Here is a 23866-nt window from a genome sequence, read left to right on the forward strand (position 1 = left end):
TTTATTTTAAGTGCAATTGTTGTTGTTGTGTGTGATTTTTTTTTTCCGTTTTCTGTCACATTAAGTGGTTCCAGCAGCCTGAGTGCGTCTGTCTCCCACATTTCTGCGTGTTATGACGGTCACACTGAGCCCTCTTGTGGCTGCACGGGGAGTCAGCCTGACACAACGTCGAGCTTTAGCCGTGAAATGTGTTTCAACTTATGCTAAACTTTGATTTTAATGGTCCTGCTGCACTTTGAGCGCTTTTTTAGCCTGTTTCTGGGGAGAGGATGAATCGAGAACTTTCTGTGTGGACTGCGCGTTTCTCTCTGTGTCTGTGTGCTTTCCCCTGTTACAGTACAAAGTCAGTCAGGCAGTTAGATGTTGGTGTGGCGGTGTTTGATTGTCTATATCTGCCCTTTACTGGATGTATGTGAAACAGGGCAAACAAGGATGTGGTTTTAAAATTAGGTGACTGTTTCCATGGCCTTGTTTTTATAGGCCTCTGTGGTACTCAGAACCACAGAACTGTTTAAAACTGCTTGTGCTCTGCAGATGAATCACATTTATTCTCTGGAAATTCACACTGTAGAAAATGAGGCACTCTTACATTTGTGGAATAGGGACACTGCCTGCACTGTACACAAGGGCTCGTTATGGAAGCCTTTTTCTGCCAATGAAAAAAATACTAGGCATCAAAATGTCAAATTAGGGACTTCAAAATTTCAATTTACTAGCTAAAACTTAGGGGTTAAGTAAAAATTGTGAGACACCTAACAAGGAATTGTGAGCTAATAACCCCAAATATTATGGTTGGAATTTTTTTTAAAATGGTGAAAACAAGTTTCCGTAGATCCCACTCGAAAACCTTTTCCTGTGAAATGTTTGGGTCTGTTTGCCCACTGCTCTGTGTCACATCCTGCCGAACGATGACGGGTTTGCAGGGTCTCTCATGTGGAGGATGATGTGGACAGCAGGACAGATATTACATCAGAGTCAGCTCACCTTGGTAATAGAATAGAATAAACCTTTATTATCCCACAAATAAGAAAATTTGGTGGTTACACAGATCTTATAGCAAGAGGGATATAAAATATAAATGCAAGACACAAAGTGGTCCTATACACATAAGCAACTGAAGTTCGTATGCATGTACAGTGAACAAACAAGCTGATGAGTAAGATAACCAAAAAATTGTTAAACTGTGTTACAGAGTCTGACAGCTGTTGGTAAGAATGACCTGTTGGTAGCGCTCCTTCCTACACCGTGGGTGTAAACGTCTACTGTCGAACGAGCTGCTCAGTGCTCGTACAGTCTCATGCAGGGGGTGGGAGGGGCTGTCCATGATGGATGTTAGCTTAGACAACATCCTCTCCTCCCCAACCTGCTCAGTGGACTTCATTAACCCAGCAAATGTCCAAGTGTTCAGTGATAATTTTCATAACACATGTAACGATGGCCCTGTAATATCAATTCCTTTTCAGGTGTGACTACACATATAAGAAAGATTGTCTCACTACCACCTATGAAAACCTTAACTTATAGCAACAAAACATCATGACTGGTACATTGCACTAAGTCAAACATTCAGGTCACCTTGAAGATTTTCTCAAACCACTTTCTTTTAGGATAGCTAGGTTTGCCGTTTAAATGTGTAGATATAAAGGTTTGTAAATTAACACAACACTCGTCTACTGAACAACATGCTCAGAATATTTATTGCATATATATATATATGTGTATATACAGTGGACACTGATTGCAGTAGTAATATCTTGTGCAGTACAACACAACAGCTCTATTACATTTTTCCCACGTTACAAAGAAAACATTGTTTATATTTGGTTAATTCATTCCAGTAAATCCCCACTGCAAACTACAACCTCAATAATTAACATAAAATTATTCATTTGCTGATTAGCAGCCATTATAAGTGGATTTTACAGGCAAACCTGATAAAGATGGAGTACTTTGCTGATGCATCAGTTTGGTTACTGTGCGTTACAGTCAGGCACCAGTTACAACGGTGATGTTTGAATCTGGGGAGATGAACAACCAAGAGAATTAAATGTCAAAAAAGCGAGTGAACCTTAAAAATGTAACATTTGATTTACTTTACAACAGTTTTCCCTTTAGTTTATTTTATTTTTCAGTTTCATAAAAAAGATCATTCAAAGCTGGCACAATTCCCTTAATGAAAATGTTGCATCTGGTGTAATTATTGATATTAAATAGATGTTTAAATTATGCTAACATTTTTCCTGTCTTATTATCACTTTGAACAAAGACTTGCAGTCCAATTCAGGTTGGTCCTTTCAAAGCGTGCCGACTGCAGTGATGAAATAAACTAAATAAATAAAAAGCTTAAACAATAATCATAACTCTTTGTAACAGTTTATAAATATCTTCTACAGATAATGTTTTGGATATAGACTTCTTTAATATTTTGTAGTTAAAAGTTCGTTGTGCTGAGACCTGTGATTAGTCTGACTGGGAGTTTATTTACCTTGAACATCTGTTGTCATGGTAATAAAGTTATCCCATGTGAAATAATATAAAACTAGTCAACATGAATAAAAGAAGTTAATAGAAATGCTTTGGTGGATTAAATGTTAATAATTTTTTCACTGACTGGATGTTATTCAAAAAGTTTTTTTTACATTGTGCTCGTTCACACTTTGAGGACTGTTACACAAAGCATGGTTTGAGTTTAGTGAGGTAACTTCACTAAGCTCAAATCCAGGTTTTTCACTGTTACGAAGGTTCGCTTCTTACTGGAGTACATCGCCATGGTAACTTGCACTGCAGTCCTAAGCTGCTCTGAAGCTCTGTTTGGTATAAGAGAAATCACCACCTACTGACCAGTCAGTTTGACTTCTTTCTTTTTCATATTTTAGAGAAAAGATTACTTGATTAACTGATTGGGAGAACATACACTAGTCCTCAAGGTTAGTAAGCAACATTAGGTGAGATATGTTTTTACCTGCTGGTTGCAGACTGAAATATCTTTCAGGAAAGCCCCTGTCACTGTACACATGGCAGGTGTAGTTTATGTTGAAGTCCTCCTCCTTCAGCTCAGAAAATATCAGCCAGGTCTCTAACCACGCACCTTTACTGGAGCCATCTTGGGGCAGCAAACTGTTGAAGACAATGAGATGAGATCGTCCTAAAATTCCCAAAAGTCTCAACGTTCTCAAAAGTAAGCAAATAAAACAAATTGATGGAGATTTAAGGTACTGACCGCTGTTCTAACATGTGTACACGGTGAGAGGTGTTAGTCTCAAAGAATCCATCTTTGTCCAACCAATAAATATCAACGATAGGCTTCCCAACACCCGGCACAAACACCAGGCACCTTTTACTGAAGTTGTACCCTGAAAACATGCGCAAAACAGTGACTCAGTATAAACATGAAACTGTATATTTAGCATTTACTCTCCCTGCAGAAGTCTGTGACTTTCAACCCAATATGTTGGCCTAAATGAAGCCTGAGATACATAAATATGAAATCAACAGAACACCACATTTCTCAGAAGATCTTAGAGGACTTACCGCTCTGTGCTTTGATTACATCATTGGAGGGTTCATGCACTTGTGGAACCAAAGAGTAATCCCCTGAAACAGAGAACATCAAATACTGTGTATCTTACAGTAGAGGTTGAATAATCACAAAGATATAATGGAAATTGAATCATATTTCTCTTTCACAGTTTTACAGTAAGCAAACCTAAGAAACCATTATTACTAACACAACTGATGTTTCTTTTTCTGTTATTATTTTTATTGTTAAAATGAAGCGATTATGCTTTTTTCACCGGATTTTTGTCAACGTACAGTAGTGTCAAGATAGTCTTTGAGGCCTTTGGGCTGGGATGTGTTGGGCAACCGTGATTCTGTCCTTTCAACTGCGCTCAGTATAGAAGTCACGATACCTCAGCTCGCTTGCAAGTGTTTGGGAGCTGTTCTGTTCTGTTTTGTTTGTGTTTGAGGGCGTTACTGTATATGCCTGACTAACTGAAGTGGATATCACGGTCAGTTAGCAGTCAAACATAAACCTTGCTTGAATAACAGAACAAAGACACAGCTGCCCTTCTCAGCTGTGTGGGGGCTCCTGACGAGGTCTTTATCTTGTGTAGCCCAAGGCAAACACAGTTTTTGTTTTGTATTTCCCCGTCTTGTGCCACATGCTTGTTCAAGATATAACATAACAATTTTCACTAAGTGAATCTGTGAATCATAATTTGAGGTATCTAGGTGCTAACCTATAAGCTACATGAGGCTTAGCGGGGGATAATTATGACACAGTCAAACCCAAGTAAATGAAAACCAAGTTGAGTGCTCGGAAATACCAGCTTTATGACTGAAGAGCATTGTGCACATCTATACAGTTACTTATTGTATCATCACTGTTATTTTATAATTCATCTTTACATATGGACAAAAAAAAAAAATCACTCTGTTGTCTTCTTCCTCTTTTTTCAGCTGCTCCCTTCATGGGGCGCCACAGCAGATCATCTGCCTCTATCTCGCCCTATCCCTATTGCCCCTTTCTGTCACACCCACCCTCCACATGCCCTCCTTCACTACATCCATGAATCTTCTCTGTGTTCTACCTCTTTTCCTCCTGCCTGGATGCTCATCCTCAGCATTATATGTCTAACATAGCCCCTTTCCCTCCTCTGCATGCGTCCAAACCATCCCAGCCTTTCCTCTTTACATTTATCTCCAAACTGTTAACATTAGCAGCCTCTCTGATATGTTCAATGCTAATCTTAATCATTTTTGTCACACCCAGTATAAACCTATATAGATCTTCAAATCCCCCAGCTCGGCCTCCTGTCTCTTTATCATTGCCACCATCTCCAAACCGCCATTATCATTATCTTCCCTCCAGTCAATACTTCCATTGCTCTAGGTTGTCTTCCACCTGCTCCCTGCTCTCACTACAGGTCTGCAAACATCATAAATCACATCATCATAATCCTGTCTGACCTCATCTTCAGCCTGTCCATTACTATCGCAAACAGCATGGTCAATCCCTGGTCCCACCCCCACCTTAAACACCTTCTATCACTTCGAATGCGCCCCGCACCACTGTCTCGTTGTCCTCATACATGGCCTCCCTCACATACTTCTTCACCATTCCTGACTACGTCATTCAGAGCCAAAGTTCCTCTCCTAGCATACAAAAGTATGTCATCTGGACCAACTGCCCTTCCACACTTCATCCACTTCATAGCCCCCTCACTTCATTTCAGTGTTTCTCTTAATCTACAATCTCACCTTTGACCTCTGCGCTAATAGTCTCTGACACAGATCCTTTGATGCCACCCAGGGTGAATGTCAGAGTACAGGTATAGGTGCCTTTGTGTTGAAGGTCCACACTGGTAATTTTCAGTCTGGTACCCCAGTACTCATAGCTGCCTGTTCCGTCCTCTATGGGATCACAACCCTAGAGGGAGAAACGCATAAGTCTTTTTTCAAATTAACAATGCATGAAGAAAAATGTTAACTATTTAAATTGGAGAACAGTTTACAGCCACTGGGATAGTTTTGATGCTCCTAATCTGTTCAGATAGACATTTAAAGAGTTCCATGATTTTTAATATTATTAAACTGTTTGTTTCCCTTCCACAAAATTAAAGGGCACGCACACAAACACACCGAGACTGGGATCTGCTGTCAGTCAAATTGCAATTTTTAAACACTCGTATCTCCCCAGAGTTTCAATACATTCCTGGTATTGATAGAAGTTGGAATAGTGGTAGTAAATAGTTGAGGCTGCAGCTACTGTGCAGTCTCTCCATTAAAACCATTAGGTTTCATGCAGCACTCAACAACAATTCTGGAGAACTCACTCTGTACCACTTGATGGAGGAAGAGATGTTGTAGCTGTTCAGCTTATTCATTTCGTTCTTCAGAGGGCAGCTCAGATTGTCAGTGACTCCTTTTGTAAGTGGCTGATAAGCTTTCCTCGGCCTTCCACATTCTCCTGTAGGTCTTTCATCCACCATCAGTCGGCTGGCCTGCCTGTAGCAGTGGGAAGGAGTCCTGTTGGGAAATTAAGCAGAAATATTATAAATGAATAGATAATTGGGCACACTCGCCCTGGCAGTGATGGTCATTGTTTGACCTTCTCCACAGTCAAAAATCAAACAATATTAATATTAAATTTGTTGGAATTGTAAGGGATCTTGATCTTAGATTTTGAAAATCTAAATCTAATTCTGTGTTGGGGATAGATAATATTGCAGCAGTGCCGCTGCACGGGAGGCGGACACACCTGAGCGGAATCCGGTTGTTGTTGTTGGAGTGTGTGGCTGCAAGCTGCAAAGCTGCAGCCCGTGTGTGAACGGCAATCGGAATAAAAGTGTTTGAAAGTACTGAGATGTGGGTGGTTTCGTCATTCTCCTATTATAATTTCCAATACAGTAAAAGCCATAAACCACTCTGTGTTCACTGTGATTACTGATAGATCATGGAGGCAGTTCGATGAGTTGTGTAAGGTGTAAATTAATACTGTGTTCTACTCATTTCTAATATTTCTACTTCTACTAGTGCTTCCTACCTCAGTATGGTCACATAATCCCCACTGTCATTCATGGTTACATTGAGAATCCACAGAGTCTCCTCGTGCACCAGGATGTGACCAGTCTGACTGCTGATTTCTTGGCCTGACACCGAGTTGTACCACGTGATGTTGTACGGGACAGTTTTGAAATCAAAGACGTCTGAGGACACCAGTGTGCTTCTCAGCATAGCCACATCTCCAGGAACAGAGAAAACCCTCTCAAACTGGAGTTTGTAGTCAGTACAGTTCTCTGCAACATACATGTAAGTGTGGAATAGAGAAAATAGTTATTTAACCTTTTATTGCTGAGAAATCAAACATTTCAAAGTCAAATATAATGTTGTTATTTGTTTGAAATTAATTGAATTGAACTGAACTGAACTGAGATGTGACATATTTCCTGCTCCATGTATTTTTACTTGAACTTTCCCAAGCAGAGTTAAAAATCAGTGTTGTTGTAATTCTATCCCTGGCCACAAGAGGGCAATAAAATACTTCAGATCATGCTAGTGGCTCAAACTGCAGCTTGGCAAAAACATGACATATGATAAATTTACAGAAACATTTAAAAATTTGTTAATGTGTTCAGTGTGTTCAGTGTGTGTGTGTGTGTGTGTGTGTGAAGCAGTGTTACTCAGCTCACCCTGTTCAAATCCGCTACAGATTCCACACAAACCAAGGAAAAACACAAGGCTTGCCAGTGTTGAACTTGAACCCATGGCTGAAAAACAAAGATACAGAACATTTAGAAGTGAACATGCTAAGAGTCACAGCAAAAACCTGAAATGGAAATCAGCTGACCTAGTGCCAGGTCTTCCTGCGTCTTTAAATTACATCCAGAGAATGTGAAAAGCCCAAGAGCCTTTAAAATCCAGCAAAAACCAGAGAAACTGAAAGAGCTAACTGTACACTGCCTGATATTTTCTCTCTCCTGCTCACTTCTCCTTTCTCACGCCATCTAGCTCCTTCTCTTGATCGTGAATGACTAGCGCTCTGGTATTTGAGGAGCTGCGTGTGTAAGCCAAAATGCTGCGTAATGCTTTATGACTGGAAGCAGACCCAGAATTCCTGATAACAGTCCAGTGTTAAGTGTTGCTCCCTTGGCCAGCCTCTACATTTTTGCATGGAATGTATTAACCCCTCAGGAGGAACTGAATTAAAACTGGTGAATTTGTATGAGTGTCGGACAACATCAGATTTGTTGCTATGCAAATCATACCCCCAGACAGTAAAGTGTCAAGTGGGACTAAGTAAATGCACAACCCAAGCCTCCATTAGTTCGCCAAAAACACATAAAATAAAGTTTACTAAGATAAACAAAGATAGTCGCCATTCTTCCGAGGTTTCTTTACAATTATCCACTTCTAGAACAGTTTGGTTGCCCAAACTTTTTAACGAGCACAAACGTGATCGTTTGCCAAAAACTGATTTCCAGTGTTGCCGTGTGTGTGTTTTTTTGTTTGTTTGTTTTGATGTGTAATGTCTTTACTTATATTGGTAAGTAGATTTTAGTGAACAGGGTTTACGGGGTTATATATAAAATTTTAAAATGACCTGTTTTTTAAGTATCTTTATTACTCTGCGTTATTGTACCAACATTAAAACCAATCCAGTCCCCTTTTGGCCACTAAAAATATCTTTATGGAACTATTGTTATATAGTTGCAATTTCTGCTATCCTCTTAGTCACTTTGTCAAAAACTGACTGCGGCTTCTAGCTTGTGATACCAATGTTGTTTTGTGGCTCAAGATGACTTATTTTATATTATTGAGGGATACATTTAATATGCTTCGCTGTTTAAAGGCCAAAAGTTTATTCATGGCAGTTTAAATACTTGTAATTACTTTTTGGCAAATGCCAGAAATCAGTTTTTGGCAGACGATCACTTTTTGGCACATCGGTAGCCTACGCCCACTTACACACACATGCAGCGTAATGATTGTTTACGCAGGCAAGCTTGACCTTCAAAATAAAAGCACCACAATTTGAACTAAATAAAATAACAAATAACAAATCCCACTTTAATATGGTCATTGGTTTACTGAAACCCACAATTGCTCCTATCGCATCCACCGTGATGAGTGCGAGTGTGATTATGACTGTTAAAGTGTTGTACGAATATGAATGTGAATGTGGCTTGTAGTAAAAAAGTGCGCGCTGAGACCGATTTGATTTAACTGCATGCGTCCGTAGTTTTAATGTGGTTGTTTACACATAGTGAGGTAACCTGGTAACCTCGACAGATTGCGGCTGTTTAGCCCGTTGTGTTTGGCACTGAACATTTGATCTAGTTTTAAACAACATGTAAGCAGGGACTGTGTTTACAAGCAGATAAACCAGAGTTTGTCTTCAAAAGGTGCAAAATGTGGGCCTGTACAGGGCAGGGGTGCCACCAAGGGGGTCGCTGGGCAACCCCCAAAATTTGCTGCCCCGCCTTAGTGCCTCCGGGCAAGACTGCCCTATGTTGGTAATAATGTAATAAGGTTGCAGACAAGCTGGTGCAAAGCCCTGGACAGATCACTGGTGCATCTCAGGGCATAACATAACATAGAGACAGGCAACAGTTCACACTCTTGCCTGATCTAATATTTATGATTCTAATTCTTATATGATTGTAATATTTATTTGTCTTTCCTGACCAAGTTTGCTCTTAACCCTGGAGAACCAATGGGGCCAGAGCCGACCCCATTGGCTTACTAGGGAAACCATGGGGTCAAATTTGACCCCATGGTTTCTCCAGGGTTAAAGGATAACTCCATTCTGGGAGAGCCGATGCTTCTGCTCGGCTCTGCTGAGAATCATTAAAACAATGGTTGAGACTTCCAATCAATCAATCAATCAATCAATCAAAACAGATTATTATGGATTTTAAAATCTTATTTGGTTTTGATATGTACCTATTCTTAGTGATATCAGCTGATATCGACAATTAACCAGGCAGAACATTCATTTTGCTCTTTGTCATACTTTTTCAAGTAAACTATATTTGCCGACAGCATATTAAAACTGGAAATTCTGGTTTTATGGTGTGTCACCCCTGTATGGCCACCTCTATGAAAACATTCTGGAGGCGACAGGGACACAGACAGAAGGGCAGGGTGTGGTCGAGTGAGAGCGAGGGCGAATGTAAAGAAGGTGCAGTGCTTGTTACAACCACGGCAGTGAATCAGAGAAGTAAAATGTTACGGTCCCAGCAGTTACTTTTTCAAGCAGAAATAAACACGCCCACACCTCCCAACAAGCCAGAGGGATGGTCTTGCTTCACCAGCTTTTGTGTGAAAGTAACCGTAACTTAGTTCCCATGTGTAAAAACAGTGGATTGAAGGGACCTTTTAGTTCCCTGAATCAGCTCCTGTGACTGAAAGTTCCAGAGAATCTGAGTTGAAGCCCAGCATATGACATTTTCTAATAAAGAAGCAATAAAATTTAAAATCTTCCCAGGAATTCAGTACCAGCTTTAAGTGCCGTTAGAAGCAACATCTGGGTTTTTTCACACCTGAGCACCTTGTTTCTTCTGGCTGACATCAGTTCATGAGTTTGCATAAATGTGCATGGTTTTCTCATCAGTTCAGTGTGGTTTACGCATATGTCTGGGCAATTATTAAAACCAATAGAAGACCAGAGAAAATGGCATTTAACTTAGAATTACATATTACCAGCCTTTCACTGAACTAGTACTGGTATTACACAATCAGTCCAGTCATGAGTCCAGTCATCAGGTTCAGTTACAATTAAAGTACACGACTAAAGCAGAAGGCAGACATGAGTGTACTGAGTAAGGAGTGACTTACTCGGTACATTTTCTACATGGATCTGAATCAAACATGCTGATTTACTGAGTGATTAACATCTTAACAGATCCATTCATGTTTGATCCAAAATGACTGTTACTGCTGGTTTTAACTTCCTATTGAATTATTTGCATGGATGTGGTTGGAAAGCGCCAGAGGAAAAAACAAAACAAAACATTGCTTTCCTAAATATGGTACAGAAACCTGTCATTAACAGCACACAAGCAGTTAAAATAAAATCTCAATTGTTTCATAAATTCCCCTCACCCCCACCGACTTCATCCACCCATCTTCTGAAACTCTGTATGAATAGTAGTTTAGCATACATGCTTGAACTGGTTGAAACAGCAGCTGTAATACTCTGTATGAGGTCACGTTCAGATGAGATTTAATGACAGATTTTTTTTCTAACATTGTGTGACTTCACACCCGCAGAGTCTGTAGCTGCAGATAGTGTGGAAACTTCACACAAAACAAGTGCAGTGCTTTCCTGTGTTGAAAAGGTGATAAAATATAGAAAAAAATAAAAGGAAATATAAATTTAAAAAAATGACAGATATTAAACAAATGTGTGTGCCAGTCCCGGCTTTCATGATATTGTCCCCCCCTCCCATCAGTAGTAATTTAAAAACGTTTATAATGCTTTAACAGCTTTGGGGCAGAAACTGTTTTTAGTGTATATGACCATGATTTCATTGCATTGTCTACCCGATGTTTCGCGATGGTCCGATAATGAATCTATCAGCACATCTTGAGTCGTTTGCAATTTTAAGTAAAAAGAAATAAATTGGTACATAATATCACAAATCGGTATGGTAAGTTTTGACAATCTGCACCAAGGCAAGCAAAGGCTTTTAGAAGAACACAGTAGCAACGAAATGTGTGCAGCTGCTGTGGGAAGAAGGAAAGGAAATGATCGAAACCTCAAAATTCTCACCTGTGTATCACGATACAGGAAGAGCTACTGCTGATGGGAAAACTATAATGAATGGGAGATTGCTTGTGGTTAAAGAGGGCTCCAGTGAACGCTGTGAACGTGTCTTAACACTGAGTGGTGTTTGTTTAGTTTTGTTTCATCAAAATGTTTCACATCTTTCTGGGAAAAATGTAACCAGTATGCAGTGTGACACCACAGATAAAAACAAGCCAGTGCCTTCAATAAGTGTTATCCTGGGTTCACAGGCCAACCGTCAAAGGCAATATTGGTTGGTATCGAGACTTGGCTAATATTAGTGCGTTTATTGTTGGCTTGTGTTTTTTTACACTGCATGCAAACCACACAGGATCTCGATTACACGTGCACTTTTCAAGTGGTTGTTGTTTGTTTTGAGCAGAAGCTCTTCTGAAGAAATCTCGTTTCTAAGAAGAAAAGGTTCACAACATTTTGACTGTGAGAAACAGGCATGCAAAAGCAGGCTCCATCTATCTAAAGCTTATATTCACTCAGTTTTTGTTCATAAAAGCAAAACAAATAATGGAAAATAAGCACGGCTTAAAATAAAGTTGGCTAAGTGGTCTTTAGATTTAAACAAAAAATATTTTCAAGGTATAAAAGGAGAGCTGAATTTTAATTCATTTTAGACCCAATATCTGTGTCTGCTTCCAGTGCATAGTTGAGCTATTTAGACAAGTTCAGGCAGAGAGGGGCGAGCGTGGGAAGAAGTGAACTGGTTCATCGGGTCACGCTGCAGACATGAGGCTGAAGAAGACAGAAACGAGTGAGTCACCGGAGGTGTAAACCAGCGGGCAGGTCAGGGATCCCAGAGGTTGGCTGCGCAGTGGATTCAGACTGAGCTCATGTTTACCAAAAGTCAGATGACGCTTAACTTTTTCTTTCTTACTGTACTTTTGAATGACTCAGAGCCACACATGCACTCTTTGTGAAATGGTGGTGTACCACCTTAACTCCAAATAGATTTATAGTTGTGTAATATTACACTTTTCAGCACCTTATCTTGGTACCACTTTCACACATTACTGGAAACATCCTTAACTGCAGACAATGGCTAATCAGTGCAGCTCAAAATATTGCTTCCTGGCAGGAAAGAAGCAGGTTTCCCAGCCAAGATCTGCCTATTTTGAGCACTATTTGGGTTTTTGGAAGAGAAATTCTCTATCATTTTTGTCATTGGCAGTGTTGCAAGATCTACAGTTTATGCACTATTACAGCTACAGTCAATAATAAACTTCAAGCGGACACCTTATGCTCTTTATTTTGCTTTTTCCCCCTCATAAATATTCTGTAATAACTGTGGAAGCTCACATTAAATATAGTTCTCAGTAAAACAAAAGTAGAGATAAACTCTTTTTCAGTCTTTGGTCTACTTTAAGATCTTCAAGATCAGGTAGAAAGGGATCATCTATAATAGCTCATAACTGTTTAATATTCGCTGGGAGCTATTTGACTGTTATTCAGAGATCACACTCCATCTACAAAGGGCCACACAGCTATGACAGACTTGTGACATGCTAGCTTCACCATGCACAGTTCACAGCAGACCTCCCATATGATGTAGCCTTCACAGATGCCAATGACAGTATTTATACTTTTGTGTATCGTGCACCTCCATTACTTTGTATTGTCACTGCCAAAAGGCTATATAGTGAAGTTTTCTCTTCAATTCGATCTATTCTCGTTCAGTCAATTTAACACAGGACCATGAATCCAGCGTGAGGCACACAAATCTGCCTTTGATCACAGTGTATCCACTCGCTTGCTGTTCAGACCTTTTGTTTGCAAGGGGTAGCCAATCAGAGCAAAAATGACTTAAAGGGACAGGAGCTAAAACACCAATACTAAGCAGTTGTACCAAGACCCACTATAAGATAAATGACTATTCTGAATAATGTCATTAGAGTTCAATAATAACAATAATAATAATAATAAAAGTTTTGGATGAATTAATCAGAAAGCATTTTGAATCTAAACCTCCCCGATTAAGTTTCAGTCAAGGCACAAAACAAGAAAGTGATGCAGTTTTTCCAGAGCAAGCAGCACTAAAGATGTCTGCTTCTGGGAACAGATGGTGGAAGGAGTGAATGGCTGATGAGAATATCGTTATCATAGTGTTGATAACCACTTTAGGGAAGGGCGCAAGAGGAGCAAGGCTGCTGGAAATCATTTCGTATCTTAAGATATCTTAAAGCAATAATCTACAGTTTATAAAATCTGCTAATCATCTTCAGCACGACCTTTTCTGTTTGCGTTCATTGGACAAAGTCAAGCTGTATGTTGTAAACCACAGCAGTGTTATTGAAAATGCTTGCATGGCAGAAAACTTACAGAAGCTGTTGGGAAATGGGCCTCGCTAACGGACCAAATTTGTGCAATGTTTAAATTTCGCTACAGCAAACTGACAGAGAGGAACAAGCGTCTGTTTTCTGTTTACATTTGGTTAAATGTTCATTTGGTCTACAGATCTGTTCAGTCATGTGAACTTTGTCCATCTGTTTATAGGGCAGCGATTGCCACATACACTGAAGAGCGGTCACAGGTGCAAGGTACTGATAACACGAACATCTCAGGAAAAGACAGACACTTTACGTGCATGCGTAGCTCAGGATTTTACTTTCAATTCCATGTTATGTTGGAATTAAATTAGTTTGTCAGCAGGTTTGGTGTAGCAGCTTAAAACTGCACGAGCCTGAAACAACAAGTGCTTTCTGTAGGGCAGTCAAATATTTAAAATCAAGGATGATGTGGAAACAAACAGCAGTGAGCTCAGCAGTGATTGGCTTTAAACAGAGGTTGCAAACTTTGTATGCGTCACCATAAACATACAGATTCCGGTTGTGATTCAGATAAACGTGCAACAGCAACAAAATGTTCTTTCAACTGCTGTTAACAAACAGCTCGCAGCTGTAGGAGACAAACTCTGGACTTCAGGAAGGGAAATATCACAATACTCAAGCACTGCTCAGGGTTCATCTTTTTGACTGACTGATCAGTCGAAACCAACATTAAGTTGCTAAAGTTTGTCCTTAAAAAAATTCTAAGCAGTATTTTAACTCATTTAAATGTTCATGTTTACTCAATTTCAGTTTGCTCTTCCTCCAATTTGCCTTTAACCTCATTTAACCCCATCTTGTGAATAGTTTGAACAGCACAGAAATGTTTTGGAGAAACGTGGCAAATGTCAGCTTTTTAACATTTCCATGTTCCTAGAATGATGAAAAAGTCCTTAGCTAAGCTAAAACAACAAACTTTTTTTTATTTTAAGGGGAAGAGGATGTGATTTCAATGGAGAATTGAAACCCAGATCTTCAATGAATCGCATCAACCAGCAATAAAAGTAACAACTTGCTCACAAGACTGACACACCCTGTAGGTCAGTCATAAAGATGACTTATTTATCTTTGAGCACACAGCCTAGTGTGCTCAAATAACGCCTAAGACTTTTGGATTATTTTCCTTTGTATAGTTGTTGTGGATTTGTTAAAATATGCAGAGGAGGAGAATCTGTGCGCCTGTTCTTGCACCTCCAAGTTTCTACCTTCTGTTGCTGCTTTTAAATCCAATAAATAGTGTTTGCATTCTCAAGCGCCACCTGAATTTCATGGTTTGCATAGCCTTTCCTAACCAAATATCTGTATTTTTATATTTATTAATTATTTAGGTTTTTATTTGCACCCAGAGAATTTTCTGCACTCTAATTCAGGATGCTCACGCCTCTTGATTGTTAAGCATCAGATCAGACTATTTTCACAAGCTGAAAGGAAACACGCTGTCCTTAAGAACACTTTGAATCTTGTTCTCATGTTTGCTAAACCAAGTTATTTTTAACCATGTCTGAGAAATTCTGTTTTAAATTAAAGATGCAGTATGAGGAAGCCTTCCCGGAAATGTGAGGATGACCATCCCTGCTGGCCTGATAAGAGACGAACAATGTGGGAATTTTCTAATATAAATGACATTTCAGCCCTTAAGAGCGCAAAGGGAGACGTCTCAGAAATAGTGATGGAATAGTTTTCTAAAACTAGCCTGCAGAAACCGTGCCATCCTTGAACAAGGGTTAATGGCTTAAGTTTAAGACATGGAGCTTGTGGGAGGTTATCAAAATACATGACTCATTTAGCTCTGAAAAAGGGAAAGCAACGGGAGTTACCCTTCCTTCAGCCGAGCCTGAGAACATGAATAGTGTGACTGTGTTTTTTCACATTGTGGAAACAATATTGCAGGTAGTGTGAAATGGTAATTTGTTTGTGCTTTTTGGTTTGAGGTGAAATCCTCAGTGAGAAGGCTGCTCTCGTTTTTTTCTATTGTGGCTCTGTTATTTTTCCTCTAAGCTATCTACCTTAAACATGCAAGAGAACATAATGTAGAAGGGTCTAAATGTCCAAGTAAACACAGTTTCTAAGAGCAGCAGTAACATACAGCTGTGAATGAGCCAGGTCTTCCGGTTGAGTGAACGCTGGCGCGACTGGCTGCCGCTACTCACCGGCCGCCACTCACCTAAGTCCACCCTCAAAACTCATCTGTTTAAAATTGCCTATTCTTAAATTTCTGTATGTTTTAACTTTTATCTTCTATTTTTATCATTGTGTATATTTCCAGTTTTTATCTGTTGTACAGTGTCCTTGGGTGCTTTGAAAGGCGCTATTTAAATAAAATGTATTATTATTATTATTATTATTAAACTCGAACAAACTGCAGGCTTGGGAATGCAGATGAATGCTCCAGAATTACAAGATTTTGTTCAGGGATTATACTGCGTATCCACATGAGAAGCTGAAGCCTACAAGTGTTTTGTTTTTTTCCCTTTGCTGTCAAATCACTGTGTACACTCCCTGCAGTCCCTGCCTTAAGCAAGCTGTGCCTGCTTCAATTTCCTCTTTTCTCCTCCTTATACTAATATTTGACAATTTGCTTAATTTCCTCCTGCATCAGTCTAGCCTATCCCTCATCACCCTGCTCTTTCAACACAGAAATATTCATAGGCTATTGTTTATGAAAATATCCCAACCAGACACCCTCTCATACATCTGCAGGTGGATTGTTCACAGTTCAAGCTTGGTGTTTAAGCTGCTGTTTATAGAGCTGAACCAAGTGTATTGACTAATCCCCATATGCATCATTTATAATGCTAAAGAATAAATCCAGTGTCCTCTTTCTTAGCAGGAGAGTCAATGTACAGTTGATGTAAACATGGGGCAATAACCTGTTTTAACACAACAGAAAAATGACTGAAGTCCCACACAACTTTTTCTTATTTTCTAGCCAAACCACTGTGCATATGTTACATCTGCAGCAGCCATCTACATTTGCTCTTGGATTAAAACAAATAACAGTTATAAATAACTGTCCAAACTCCCGAGGGAGGTAGAAAGGTCTAAAGGGGAAGGACAGAAGCTGAAATATCCGCACAACATGACAAACAAATGCCTCTCTGTGTAACTCTTGAACTGATTTGACGATATGCATTTCAATACATTATTAAATCAGAAAAACCTTCCCTAAATCAAATCTCTCATTCCTGTCATCAAAGCCTTCATTGGGTATATTTGTGCAGGGTACTGATAACACACAAAACAAACAGCACTGTGGCTACAGGAACCTGTTATAAATGTTGACAAAGTTCAGTCACGGTAATGCAGGAAGAACTCCTACATAAGCTTTGGAGATGACAAACTGCGAGAAAACCGCACAGTACAACCCACACTGAACAACCACCCAGAATGCACCTAAATGAATCACTCCTTTAATGTGAGGTTTTTGATTTGGCATGAAAATCGTCCCTTTTTCTTCTCATCATCTGTCAGTTTTATACAAGAAAAAAGGTGTCAGTATTGCTATTCCTGCTCTATGAGATCTATCCATCGCTCAAAAATCAAACATTTGTGTTGGCTGCAGTGGGCATCTTTACTATAGTGTGAAAGGAAGTGTGCCTCCTTTGTGGTAAACATTACAAACGCACTTTTTCGAAAAAGTAAACAGGCGAATGGTAGACCTCATATTTCTAAGAATTCGAGCACCGAGGCCACATTCAGTGGCAGAGTTTGCCCCAGAAAAGTCAGAAATTATTAAGAACATAAACAGCTTAGGAACAAGTAAGTGGTAAATATTGACTCACCTAGGAAAAAGAGACACCGAGGCACAACACAGGCGAAGGAAGGATGAGACAGTTTACTCGACACGGCAGACCTAAGAGAGGAAATCTCACCTCTGACCCTTGCATGCAGAGAGGAATCTCAAACGTGCTGCCCAGCCGGTGACTCAACAGCTTTGTTCCACCTCCACAGGACGACGCACAGACACAGAGGAGGAAGAGTGTGTTTGGATTGCACCTCTCAGCTCTCTGTTCTCCTTCCTTTGCATTTCAACACAGCGTTAAATCAGCTAAACCTTCCCGAAATCAAATCCCTCACTGCTATGTTAACTAAAAATAACTTATTCTGGTTCACTAACTGTTAACCAGAAAAAACGCCCATAACATAAACACGGATGTTAAATATAAACAATATATTTAGTTGCTCATATTGTCTACAAGAGCATAAGCACATTTATATTTGTTGTTAAATATGACTGAAAACTCACTTTTCATTCACAGGATATTTAACTGTTGCAAGATTTCAGCAAGAAATGTGAAATCTTTGTGTTGTTTTTTTCCGCAAAAGAAAAAAAGTCTTTGCTTTCAAAGAAATGTCTATAATGTAATGAATTAACAGAAGAACTAAATTCACCCTAAGCATGTTTAAAACGCTTCATTTTACTTTGGCGGAAAAGAAAATACACGCTATTATAGTTCTAATTGAAAAGATTAAGCCAGAAGAAGCAGAAAGCAGAAAAACTGTATATCCTTACTGTCAGATTTAATGAGGACGAGACCCCAAAGCAGGACTACAAACAAAAAGCGAAAAAGCAGGGAGCCAGAAAATCAAATACACAAGACACAGTTCTGGGATCAGCTCGGCATTGAGGCAAGCATGGGGAAGATGGCGGTTCGTACGGCCGGCCAGGTGGCCAATCGTGCAGATAAAGCAACTCTGTGGGCTGCCTGAGAGACCAGTGACTGAAACCCTCTAATGGTTTGAGTGGTGACAGGCATTGGTGATGGGACACGTCAGGCAGATGGACAACATGCCAGCAGTGGAGGTTCAGTGAGAGACTGTGTTGAAGGAGGAGAGGGGACTCCTCTAGAGGCTTGTGTGGAAGCCAGCGATCACTGAGACAGAAATACGCTGAAAGATGGATGGGAGCCCAGGAGCTGAGATGGAGCAATCACATGTCGCAGCAGGTGGTTGACAACAAGAAGGCTGATGCTGACAACAAAGGAGACCCTGGTGTAGGCTTGGGGGTAGGAACAATGTAGGAACTCCACAGAAGGCTCAGCAGGTATCTGCATTTAAGACAGAGACCCTTATACTCAGGCTGTTTGTTTGGAACTCTTGGATTCAGGATTGTGCTCACACACTTGCAGAGACGAATCAATGGACTCAAGCTGAGACGCAGGTGGAGAGGGACCCTTGGACTCGGCATGTTAACGGCAGTCAGGGTGCCATTGCCTGTCCTCTAAAGGTCTGTGTATCCCTTCATGGATATGTCCCAGATTATCACTGACCCACCGCCAAACCGGTCATGCTGGATGATGTTACAGCAAGCAAAACCTTCTTCTCCACAGCTTCTCCAGACACTTTAGTGTCTGTCATATGTGCTGAGGGTGATCCTGCTCTCATCTGTGAAAAGCACTGAGCATCACTGGTGAACTAACCAATTCTGGTATTCTATGGAAGATGCCATTGTTTCACTGTTGCCCCTCTAATGCACCTGTATTTAATTTAACATCAAAGCAGCTGAAATTAATTAACACCCCCCTCTGCCACTTAACGGACAAGATCAATATCGCAGAGGTTTAATTGCCTTGATGCTGAGTGCAACACAATGCAAAGGAGGAAAGACATCAGTAATGATCACAGAGAAGCAACTGTTTCAGCCCGTCAATATTAGACGGGTTATAAGGCCATTTCCAAACAATATGAAGTCCATCATTATGCAGTGAAAAGATCATTCAGAAATGGAAAACATTCAAGACAACTGCCAATCTTCCCAAGGAGTAGACGTCCCAGCAGATTCATCCCAAGATGCTCAGAGAAACTGTAAAAAAACACCCAAATAACAACCCCCTGTCTAAATCAGAGACAAACAGCTGTTTATGTTTTTAAACCCATTTTGCACAGAGAGGCATTTTTTGAAAAATGTATTGATAGCAATGTTGAATATTATTACACAGGAAAAAAAAAACTACACGTAAAATAATTACACCGTGACGCCTCTGCCTTTGTAAATGGAGGGACAGTAACTGCGTGTTTATATGTAAGCGTGTAAAACCTGCAGATAGTCAGATTAACAGTATTTTGTCTCTATCTGCCATTCTGCAATTCCTCTCATGTAAACAATAACGTGGCGCACAGCGTGACATGAAAAAAGGCACATACCTTTGACGCTGCGTGACGAACTCTGTATTCCTCGTCCACACGGAAACGCAAAAAAGGAGGAAAATCTCAGTTTTCGCTGATTCGAAACGGCGTTTACGTGTGGATGAAACAGCTGCGTTTTCAAAAATACCCGCGTAGGTGCGGACGTAGCATAAAAGAGTTAGTGGTTTATTTATTGCAGTTTACTTGTATTTGCTTAATTGTTTACTAAATGTTTGAGGTGTGAAATAAACCGCAATGGAGCAAAATATGGGTGTGTGTGGTTGGAGGATGTGTTTGTGCATGCATGCGTGTGCGTGTGGGGGGCGCGAACATTTTTCATGTAAAACAAAGGGGGGCCCAGCAAAAGAAGTTTGGGAACCGCTGCATTAAAGCATTAATAAGGCAACCACGTGTTTGTGAATGTCAAAGCACACAAACCACAGGAAGGCATCCTTAAAACATGCTTCAGCATATCTGTGTATTCGGCACTTGACTCAGATAACCTAGAATCCGGACATACTGGGTCCTAACTAGAGCCCATTCAAAAAGTTGAGATGAGGTAGTCCATCAAAGCAACAAATGATAAGGGGAAAAAAATTCCTCCAGAAATTCAATTAAAGTCTCTTGAGTCAAGCCCAAAGCAATTATACAGAGGTGTGAAGCCACACCCGGGCTTCCCCAGTGGATAAAGGAATCCCCATGAGCCACAGCCATTCGTCAAGATATGAGTCAAGCCCTACATCGAGTACAATCCCTGAGTAAATGTCACATTTTCAAACAGGATGTGCTGCGAGAAATGTGTACCAGTTCAAAGCTACAATTCAGCAGTGAGACATATCCCGAGCTCACGCAGCAAATGTTCTCTTTTCTGTTTAAGTGAGTAACCTGAAGGTTTTTTCCCTTTTTCTCTGCCTACTCACTGTGTAGACTGTTGGTGACTTGTGATATTGTATTTACAATTTTCAGGTATCTGTACTTTACTTGAGTATTTCTTTTTCTGGCAACCTTTTGCTTTTACTCACTACATTTACATAAATATCAGTACCTCAGCGCCTAGCTAGCGTTACAGAAGAGGAGCGATTATAAAAGAAATAACGCTTTTTAACCGTTTGTGTGCAGTTTGTCTCACAGTCTAGCTAAAGGTTCAGCTGTTGTATTTCAGATGGAGAGAGAAGAAAGAGAGCTAACGTCACTCAGAGATAGAGAAAGATAAGAAAGACAGGACAGGAGAGGAGAGGAAGGAGAGAGGTTAGATGTAAAGGTAGGGGCTGCTAAGTGATATTTCATAAACTGGAAATTTCAAATGTTTTTAAATCAGATATTGGGTCTGTACATGAGACATTATATTTTTTCATATGTGAAACGTGCTGCAAAACAAACTGAAGTAGACGAACTATGTTATTTAAAGGTTGCATGACAATCCTCTACAGCAGGGGTAGGCAACTCCGGGCCTCGAGTGCCAGTGTCGGTGCCAAGTGGATCAAGGACACATCTAAAACCTGCAGGACACCGGTCCTCGAGGCCTGGAGTTCCCCACCCCTGCTCTACAGGTTAGTGCAGGATAAACAGGTTAGTTTGCAGTTGTGGACATCCACAGAGGGCAGCAGGTCAGTTGATTACAGCCTGCACACTAAGAAAATCTACTGGAGCTCTCAATAGAAATGATTGTGACTTATGATTCTTTTCCCCACACTGAGCCATTAAAACAATTTAAGATTTCACCACATCCCACCAGCAATGTTGGGAAAGTTACTTTTAAAATGTATTCCATTACAGATTACAGAATACATGCCCCAAAATGTATTCTGTAACGTATTCCGTTACGTCACTCAATGAGAGTAACGTATTCTGAATACTTTGGATTACTTAATATATTATCATGCTTTTTACAACTACGTGAATGTACTATTGCTGTGATTTATTACTGTTACTGAAGGTCCGCGGGTCCGAACCATAGTAAAGGGACCTCTGGTGTTGGGCTCGTAGCTGAAAAATAGCTTTACTTTGTTGTCTGGGTCAAGTTTGCTAGCGAGAGACAGAGAGAGGAGTTGAAAGGCTACTCCAACGGAACTTATTGTTTCGGAGGAAAACATGAACACAGCATACAGTCTAGTCGTAATAGCTTACTTACAACTGGGCTCGTCAGGCACTCTTCTTGGCTGCAGTGGTTATTATTATATTTACATGCTTCCAGCTCCCGTTTCTGCTACGATAACTACTTTTCCACTCTCCTTTTTCTCCCTCCTCGCGCTCACAGACACATAACGGGTATGGCAGTCCATTCTCCCTGCAGCACGGACTACACTGCCCATGATGCTACATTCTTTAGGGCTATGCCTGTAGCATTCTGCCTATTAGCTTAGCACAACAACAACAACAAAAAGGCGCTCTCTCACCCAGGAAACACACAGTCACAGAGAGAGCGCGTGTCGCCCTGTAACCATGGCAACCGTAACTCTGCCGCCTGAAACAACAGAACATAGCTGTCAAACCAAACCCAAACAGTCCTGACCCGCCACAATATGAAACAGGAAAATTATGCTGTGTAATCCATTTATTTCAACAAAGTAACTGTATTCTAAATACGTAACGGCGGTACATGTATTCCGTTACTCCCCAACACTGACCATTGTACTCCCATCCTTTATCCAGCCGCTGGTCTGCCATGTTTAAATGACACCGGTTAAGAGGGAGCATGCCAACTGCATTTGTGAGCGTGTTTGTGGGCGTGTGCTTGTGAGAAGAAAGTAGCTTAAATAAATATCACGTGTTTTTTCTTTATTTCTGAGTCCTCTGTTGGTTTACTTCAGGCTCCAGTGAGCAATGCTTTTGTAAAATATCTGGGCACATGTACGTAAAAGCATTAAAAGTAGGAAAATCATTTGAATCTGTCTCTTGAAGGAACAGAAAAAAATGTGTTAAAGTCTGTCTGGCGCTTACGTCACCGACAGGACTTCGTACCAAATCTGTTTTGGTCAACATGACACTGATCTAGAAATGAGACTGTGTTGAGTGCCACACATGCAGAAGCATCATGGATGATTAGAGTTCAGAGGTTTTGATGTTATGGTGTTAGATACCATTGTTTAACACAGGAAACTCACCAGACTGCTGTTATGTCAGTCCTTCTGTCAAGGCAACCGCCTCCTTAGTTTACGTGAAAGTCTTGTAAAAACATCTTAAGGTGGAAACAAAAAAATCTCATCTTAGACGTGTCCTTCGCAGCTCATACTTCCTCTTTCTGTGAGGACTTAAGCACATGTGGCAATTTCCTTTTTGGGAGATATTTTGAAAGCCAAATGATGTCCTAACATGTTGGGCAATCTTTGGGAGGAGAGCGTGCTGTTCGTGTGATTCACACATACACTGATCTCTTCCACGCCAATTACTGTGGAGCACCTTTTTAGTTCTTGTTAAAACAATCTTTATTTTAAGTGCAATTGTTGTTGTTGTGTGTGATTTTTTTTTTCCGTTTTCTGTCACATTAAGTGGTTCCAGCAGCCTGAGTGCGTCTGTCTCCCACATTTCTGCGTGTTATGACGGTCACACTGAGCCCTCTTGTGGCTGCACGGGGAGTCAGCCTGACACAACGTCGAGCTTTAGCCGTGAAATGTGTTTCAACTTATGCTAAACTTTGATTTTAATGGTCCTGCTGCACTTTGAGCGCTTTTTTAGCCTGTTTCTGGGGAGAGGATGAATCGAGAACTTTCTGTGTGGACTGCGCGTTTCTCTCTGTGTCTGTGTGCTTTCCCCTGTTACAGTACAAAGTCAGTCAGGCAGTTAGATGTTGGTGTGGCGGTGTTTGATTGTCTATATCTGCCCTTTACTGGATGTATGTGAAACAGGGCAAACAAGGATGTGGTTTTAAAATTAGGTGACTGTTTCCATGGCCTTGTTTTTATAGGCCTCTGTGGTACTCAGAACCACAGAACTGTTTAAAACTGCTTGTGCTCTGCAGATGAATCACATTTATTCTCTGGAAATTCACACTGTAGAAAATGAGGCACTCTTACATTTGTGGAATAGGGACACTGCCTGCACTGTACACAAGGGCTCGTTATGGAAGCCTTTTTCTGCCAATGAAAAAAATACTAGGCATCAAAATGTCAAA

At 40.4% G+C, this 23866-nt stretch overlaps 1 protein-coding gene across 5 annotated transcripts; it reads right to left on the bottom strand.

The window, feature by feature from the left end:
- Window positions 1–980: 980 nt before the first annotated feature.
- LOC113007889 (interleukin-1 receptor type 2-like) lies at window positions 981–23028 on the bottom strand. 5 transcript variants are annotated; one of them, XM_026144920.1, is made up of 9 exons: window positions 22860–23028; window positions 7194–7271; window positions 6548–6800; window positions 5838–6030; window positions 5263–5431; window positions 3532–3594; window positions 3221–3353; window positions 2963–3117; window positions 981–2018 (listed from the first exon to the last, which is right to left on the bottom strand). In XM_026144920.1, exons 2-9 carry the CDS (start codon window positions 7267–7269, stop codon window positions 1987–1989), a joined length of 1074 nt encoding a protein of 357 aa, XP_026000705.1. In that variant the 5' UTR covers window positions 7270–7271; window positions 22860–23028; the 3' UTR covers window positions 981–1986. The 5 variants fall into 5 exon arrangements, with proteins under 5 accessions (XP_026000705.1, XP_026000707.1, XP_026000706.1 ...); XM_026144922.1 differs by lacking the exon at window positions 22860–23028 and adding an exon at window positions 21887–21907; XM_026144921.1 differs by lacking the exon at window positions 22860–23028 and adding an exon at window positions 17502–17779.
- Between the last annotated feature and the right edge of the window lie 838 nt (window positions 23029–23866).

The sequence above is a fragment of the Astatotilapia calliptera genome, chromosome 16 (assembly GCF_900246225.1).
Source record: "Astatotilapia calliptera chromosome 16, fAstCal1.2, whole genome shotgun sequence".
NCBI classification, from domain to species: Eukaryota; Metazoa; Chordata; class Actinopteri; order Cichliformes; family Cichlidae; genus Astatotilapia; species Astatotilapia calliptera.